Raw genomic sequence first — 7658 nt, forward strand, 5'->3', positions numbered from 1 at the left:
TGCTCAATAAATGCTTTTTGAATGAATACAGCAGGCTTTGTCATCCTTGGCCCTGTTGACATCTGGGGCTAGTGGCGGGGACTATTCTGCATATTGCAGGGTGTTGAGCCGCGTCCCTGGTCTTGGCCCACAGGATGCTGTGGCATACCTCTCCTCTCCCTCAGTTATAACAATCAGAAATGTCTCCGGAAACTTCCAAATGTCCCCTGCGGGGTAAAAAATCACCTTGGCTGAGAACCACTGGAATACAGGAATGAGGGAGGACCTGGCTGAGGTATCTCAGGCTGTAGCAGTCTTCCTCTGTTGGTACCTTTAGAACGTGGTCTGTCTGATGGTTAATTTTATGTATTAACTTGACTAGGTCATGGGATGCTTGGATAGCTGATTTAACTTTGTTTCCGGTTGTGTCTGTGAGGGTGTTTCTGGAAGAGGTCAACGTTTGAACTGGTGGACCGAGTAAAGCAGACGGCCCTCCCCAAGGCAGGTGGGCCTCGTCTCACCTGTTGAGGGCAAGAACAGAATAAGAAAGGAGAGTGTTGGATTCACTCTCCCTCTGCCTGTGTGCCTGAGCGGGGACACTGATCTGCTGGTCCTGGTGCTCCTGGTTCTCAGGCCTTCAGACCCGGATTGGAATCTTAAATTCTTGGGCCTTTGAGCTGTGATACATTACTGGTTTTCCCAGGTCTCCAGTGTGCAGATGACACATCGTGGGACTTCTCAGCCTCCATAAGTGTGTGAGCCAATACCTTGTAATAAATATCTATCTATCCATCGATCTGCATTTTATCTATATATGTATCATCTATCTATCTATAGCCTATTAGTTCCATTTCTATGGAAAACCCTGACTAACATAGCCCATATCTTTTTTTTTTTTTTTTTTTTTTTTTTCCCTGAGATGGCCTTACTCCATCACCCTGGGTGGAGTGCAGTGGCATCATCATAGCTCACTGCAGCTTCCAGCTCCTGGGCTCACGCGATTCTCCCGCCTCGGCCTCCCGAGTAGTTGGGACTACAGGCAGATGTCACCACACCTGGCTAATTTTTTCTCTTTTTAGTAGAGATGTGGTCTCGCTCTTGCTCAGGCTGGTCTTGAACTACTAAGCTCAAGCGATCCTCCTGCCTTGGCCTCCCAAAGTGCTAGGATTATAGGTGTAAGCCACCGCGCCTGGCCAGTCCATATCTTGGTTACATCCCTGACATTTCTCTGTGTGTCATTCCACCAAACATGATGGGAATACCTCAAAGGCAGGGAACAGCAATGGACCCCTCTCTGCACTCTGAAAACTAACATAAGTTTTGATATACAGAAGGCCACAAATAATTATTAAATTCATCTTTAAAAATCTGGCAGTTACCAGGTGCTTTTTGTGTGCCAGTCACTGTCAACTGCCTTATATAGATGATCCTATTTAATTCTCAGAACCATCCTAAGAGGTGGACATATCATTATTATTATTAAACCCACTTGAATGATGGGAAACTGAGCTTAAGAGATGGGATGTGATTTATCCAAGGCCAATTTGCTTCATCACTTAATCAGTGCACAGCCCTCCCGGCAGGTCAGGATTTCTCTCTGTCTTTATCTCTTGGGAGAGCAAGGGGTTGCCTGTCTTACTTGCTGTCAGCTGTTGCCATGGTGATGAGTCTAGGACCATTCACGGATTCTGGGAGCCACAGGGAAGAGGCTGTTCTTGGAGAAGATTCCGGGAGAAGCAAGTCAAGAACTGAATCGGAGCAGCACTTCTCCCAGTGGCGTCCCCTGCTGGGTCACAGCCTTCTGCTGTGCTTCCACACCTGCCACCTCACTGACTACCAAGACGTATGCATCAGAGGTTGGTGGCTTCAACTGAGCATTTCTCCAACTCACACCTCTCCCTCTGATCTCCAGCACATCAAGCCAAGCTTGAAACTCTGATACCATCCCAACTACGGTTACTCAAGAGTATCAAGTGCTGGATAGTGTACTAAGCCATTCATAAACATTGTCTCACTTTAGTCTGGCAGCTGCCTTGGAAGGCAGGTGCTTTTATATTCTTACAAGTTTAGAGAAGGGATGTGACCTGCCTAAGGACACACTGCAATGTATGAAAAAAGCCAGTTTCCTCTCATTCGCTCCAACAGTGCTTTAACATCTTGAAATTTTTTTCCAATTGGATGCACAAAAAATGTATCTTTTAATTACCTTTCTTTGTCCTCATTCTTCTAAATTAATTTATCCAACAAGTAGAGAGCTTACCATTTGCCATCTAGGCATATATCAGTGGACAAAATAGACCAAGTCCCTGACCTCCTCAAAGCAACATTATAGTGGTGAGAGACAGTCACATCCAACAAGCAGGAGAGATGCCAGGTGTTCATAAGCACATATAGACAAGTAAAGCAAATCAAGAGGGTATGCCCTACAAGGTATGCCCAGGAATGTTGTTGTTTTGTGCAGTGTAGTTAGGGAAGGAGTCATTGATATTCCAGCAGAAAGCTTCAGGCAGTGACAGAGGAGGTTTGTGGATGTCTGGGGCAGGAGCGTTCCTGGTAGAGGGTATAGCGCATGCAAAGGTCCTGAGGCAGGAACATGTCTGGTGTGTTTGAGGGACAGTGAGCGGGCTGGAGCTGAGTGATTCAGTGAAAGAGATGGGGAAGGTGTGGTCAGAGAAGCAGCAGAGTCCAGGTGTGTAGGGCTCTATGTGCACTGTAAGAACTTTGAATTTCCCTCTGAGGGAGACAGGAAGCCGTGGGAGGGCTCTGAGTAGAGGGGATATTATACAATGTATATCTGAAAGGCTCAATCTCCCACCTTATTGAGAATGTAGTGTACAGGTGGAAGAGTGGAGGCAGGCAGGTAAGCTTGAAAGATATGGAAACCATCCAGGTGAGAGAGGATAGTGGTCTAGACTGGGGAGGTAGCCATGGGGGGGGGTGAGAATGGGACAGGTTCTGAATACATTTTACAGGGAGAGTCCCCACTGATTTGCTAATGAATTGAACATGGCAGGGGTGGGAAGGAGGAGAGAAAATGTCTCCAAGGTATAACTGAGTTTGAGATGCTGTTTTCTGAGATAGGAAAGACTTTGAGAGGAAGAAATATGAGAGAGAGAGACAGAATTTTAATGATGAGGATATGCATGAGTTAGAGATCTGGACACATTAACTTTTGAGATGCCTGCCTCCTAGCCCTGTGGGGATGTTGAGTAGGCAGTTGGAAAGACACAAAGATCAGGATTTGGGAAACATCTGTGTGCAGACGGCACATAATTCCATGACGCTGGATGGGAGTCCCAAGGGGGGAGGGACGAGATGAAGTACAAGGTTCTAATGGGTTTCAAGGCTGCCTTACATTCCACGGTATGAACAAGCCAACATTTGTTTAACGGCCCTTTATTAGTAGATATGTCTAATAATTTCCAATCACAAATGTCACTTCTCTCAACATCCTTTTGTTTACGCGAATGTGGAATATGTCTATAAGATGTCGATCTATCAGTGGGAAGTAGGAGGCAGGACTTGAACCCAGGTCCGTCTGACTCAAACATGGCTCCCCACACACCTTCACCCCCTGCTCTAGAGGGCCACTAGGTTTCTTTCCCACAGTGAATCCATAAAGCCAACATTCTGGTTTGTTCGATGATGTGGGGATTAAATTAGTCCACCCCAGAAATATCTGTTAAGAATTGATGATATCTTCCAAGTATCATGCTGGTACTTGGTATGATATTGAGAAAGAATGGGGAAAAATTGAAACCATTCCCACTTAGAACTGGAACCAGATAAGGTTGCCCACTATCTCCATTTTTATTCAACATAGTGCTGGAAGTCCTTGCCAGAGCAATTAGACAAGAGAGGGGAATTAAGGGTGTCCAAATGGGGACAGAAGAGACCAAACTCTCACTCTTTGCTGATGGTATGATGTTATATCTAGAAAACCCCAAGGATTCAACCAAGAGACTCCTGGAATTGATCAATGAATTCAGTAAAGTCTCAGGATACAAAATCAATACACACAAATCAGAGGCATTCATATATGCCAATAACAGTCAAGCCGAAAATCAAATAAAAAACACAGCACATTTTACAATAGCCTCAAAGAAAATTAAATATCTAGAAATATATTTAACAAAAGAGGTGAGAGACATATACAGGGAGAACTATGAAACACTAAGAAAAGAAATTGTAGAAGATGTAAACAGATGGAAAAATCTACCTTGCTCATGGATTGGCAGAATCAACATTGTTAAAATGTCCATACTACCCAAAGTGATCTACATAATTAATGCAATCCCTATCAAAGTACCATCATCATTCTTTACATATCTAGAAAAAAATAATTCTACACTTTGTATGGAGCCAGAGAAGATCCCTTGTAGCCAAAGCAATCTTAAGCAAAAAGAACAAACTGGGAGGTATTAGTCTACCAGACTTCAGGCTTTACTACAAGGCTATAGTAACTAAAACAGCAGAGTACTGGCACAAGAACAGAGATATAGACCTTTGGAACAGGACTGAGAACCCAGAAATGAAACCATCTGCATATTTTCATCTAATCTTTGACAAAGCATCTTCTTAGCTCAATGTGTGGAGCTTACTCAGAAATCCCTCCAAGACTAAAACTTTTTTTTTTAGTGTAGGAGATCCACTTTATTCAATAAGTGCTTATTGAGTCTTTCCTATGTGCCAGGCACTATTTTAGGTGCTGGGAATATGTTGCATTGAATAAAAACATACAAAATCCATGTCTTCTTTGTGCTTATACTCTAGAGGAGGGATACATGATAATAAACATGATAAAATAAGCAAACTACATATGGCAAATTAGAAGGTGATAGGGATTATGACACAACAAAATAGAGCAGTCGTGAGAATGATGATGTCTAAGACTTAAACTTATTTTAAAATCACAAAGGACTCCTGAGTTTATAGAAACATTCCATCAGCATTCCAAGGATGCATGCATCAGAGCATGGTGGGTTGCAGTTGCTGTAAAAGACTATGGATATTGGGATGTTTGGTTTGGAGAAGAACAAGTCCCCCTGGAATTAGGAGCCACAAAACCCACTGTAGGAAGACAATGCATGAAGTGTTGAATGAAGAGCACTTGAAATAAAAATAACCTACATTGGAAGCCTGGCTTTTCCAAGTTTTGTGATCTCTGATGAGCCATGCACCTTTTGAGCCTCAGTTTCCCCTCTGTCAAATGGAGGGGAAATGAAAGAGCCTTTGTTCTCATCCCACCACGTGAGGCTGTAATGACACAGTGAGCGAGAGAAGTAACAAGAAGCATGAAATGCAACATGTTTTCTGCAAAGGAGCTTCTCTGTGTTTCCTGGGTTTGACTTAAATTGTTTCCTACATCCTCCTACTTCATGTGAATCTGGGATTCTTTTTGCTGCTCAGGTGATAGAGAAAGATTGAATTCACACTTTCAGACAAATGATGTATAGTTTACTATTCAACTTAAACCTGAAAACACCTATTTTCAACAAATTGTCAATACTATGTAGCGGGGTCAACCTTAAATCCCTTCTTATCGACAAATGGGTGAGCGTGGTGCCCATAGGACCACGAGATATACTTTCACCCTTGGCTCTGCATTCATTGTTCTGGTTTAACAGTGAATTCCCCACTCTCCCACGTGCTAACACAGCAGCCCATATCTCACAGCAGAACTTTTTTCCTTGAACCAACTGTGAAGACAGCTCTGTCTCTCCGCAACTATTCAAGGTTCACACTTGAAAGGCCAAGATTTCCTCAGCTTTTTCTGGGAGTCTGTTTATTGCTGTTCCTAACTTCTATTACACGGATCTGTGCGATGCTGAAATTTAGGGTGCTTTGCCCTCCTCTGCTGTAATCTGGGGTAGCCTTAATAAATCCGAGTTGTAGCTACCCAGTGCTGCCTAACAGAGCCTGGCGCATGAAGACTTCCATTTTTCTCTGCACTGCCAAGTTGTGTCTTTAGGATGACCCTGGGTTTTGGCAGGAAGAGAACAGATTTCAGGTGTGTTGCTAACTGACAAAGTATCCTACAGCAGGTAGGACTCAAACCAATCTGATTTTCTCTGAGTTATTATCTCCCACATCCTTCCACCCCAAATACCTCCCTGGTGTTGAGTAGCCCTTGTGTATACATTCGTATCCTGTCTACAAGGGTCCTGTAAACCTTAATGCACCAGATGAATATAGGTTTATGGAGTGTCCTTTTTAACAGTAGCATTTGGTAATCCAATGTCATTGTTTCCAAGGAATTTCTCTCAGATCATTACATTTTTCTGTGGGTAGAGTTTGCTGAGGAAGGTCTTCTTCAGGGCGACCTTCAGCTCCTTGTTCCTGAGGCTGAAGATGATGGGGCTGAGGAAGGGTGTGAGGACCGTGTAGGTGGTTCCCATCAGGGTGTCTCCTTCCAGAGAGTGGGGACCCTTGGGTTTGAGGTAGATGACAGAGGCAAAGCCATAGTGCACAACCACCACAGTGAGGTGGGATGCACAGGTGGAGAAGGCCTTGTGCCGACCTTCAGCAGATGGGATCCTCAAGATGGTGGCCACGATGAAGGCGTAGGAGAGGAGGATGAGGAGGAAGCAGCCCAGCAGGGCAGTGATGCACACCAAGCCCACGCCCTTGGCCACCCACGGTACATCATCTCCACAGGCCAACTTCAACAGTGGTGGGACATGGCAAGCAAAGTGGTGGATCTCATTGGGTCCACAGAAGGTGAGTTGGAAAATGGCCGTGGTCACCACCATCCCCATGACTGAGCCACCATCCCAGGACCAGCCCACCAGGCAGGCACAGCCACGGGGGCTCATGAGCACATTGTAGCGCAGGGGGTGGCAGATGGCCACGTAGCGGTCGTAGCCCATGACGGTGAGCAGGAAGGAGTGGGTGAAGCCAAATGTGAAGGAGGAGAACATCTGGCCAGCACAGGCCAGGAGGGTGATGGAGCGGTGGGCGGACAGCAGGTCGGCCAGCATGCGTGGGATGATGGCCACGGTGTAGAGGACCTCTGAGACGGACAGGGCGCACAGGAAGAGGTACATGGGTGTGTGGAGGCTGCGCTCGCTCCAGACAGTGGCCATGATGAGCAGGTTGCCCAGCAGCGTGAACAGGTACATCAGCAGGAACAGCAGGAAGAACATCAGCTGCAGGTGAGGGAAGATGGAGAAGCCGATGAGGATGAATTCAGTTACCGCTGAGCAATTGGCTCCCTGCATGGAGGCTGTGCATAAGGTGAGGTGTGACAGGGAGATGTCAGCTACTGGATGAAGAAAGAAAGGTCATCACATGCTGCCCTACCTGGATGTGCCCAAGGGGCCACTCCCAGTAAATGGTAACAGCTGGCATTGGTTCGGTTCCCGCTCTGTGCTTCCTACAACTTAATCCTCTCCTTAACCTAGTGAGGAAGGGACCATTTTTGCACCCGCCATTTAAAGTATCTTGGCCATAGTCACTGAGAACCTTGGGGTGTAAAGAGGATGAGCAACTTGTTCAGGGTAAAGCTGTTGAAATGACAGATCTGACACCTGAACCCACAGCTGGGCTGACCCTGGAGACTATACCCTTCTTTATCCGCCTATGCCAGCGGTCCCCAAACTTTTTGGCACCATGGACAGTTTTCATGGAAGACAATTTTTCCACGAGCTGGGGGTGGGAGGTGGGCATGATTTTGGGAT

The 7658-nt window shown here is 45.7% G+C and overlaps 1 protein-coding gene across 1 annotated transcript; it reads right to left on the bottom strand.

The window, feature by feature from the left end:
* Positions 1 to 6242: 6242 nt before the first annotated feature.
* On the bottom strand, positions 6243 to 7199 carry LOC138399540 (olfactory receptor 10H1-like). The gene has a single exon (XM_069493947.1). The coding sequence runs from the start codon at positions 7197 to 7199 to the stop codon at positions 6243 to 6245; it is 957 nt and encodes a 318-aa protein (XP_069350048.1).
* Positions 7200 to 7658: the final 459 nt, after the last annotated feature.

This window comes from Eulemur rufifrons, chromosome 2, assembly GCF_041146395.1.
Source record: "Eulemur rufifrons isolate Redbay chromosome 2, OSU_ERuf_1, whole genome shotgun sequence".
Classification (NCBI taxonomy): domain Eukaryota; kingdom Metazoa; phylum Chordata; class Mammalia; order Primates; family Lemuridae; genus Eulemur; species Eulemur rufifrons.

What these genes read in the sequence shown, in the direction of transcription:
- LOC138399540 (XM_069493947.1), bottom strand. Translation starts at nt 7,199, where the DNA reads ATGCAGGGAGCCAATTGCTCAGCGGTAACTGAATTCATCCTCATCGGC.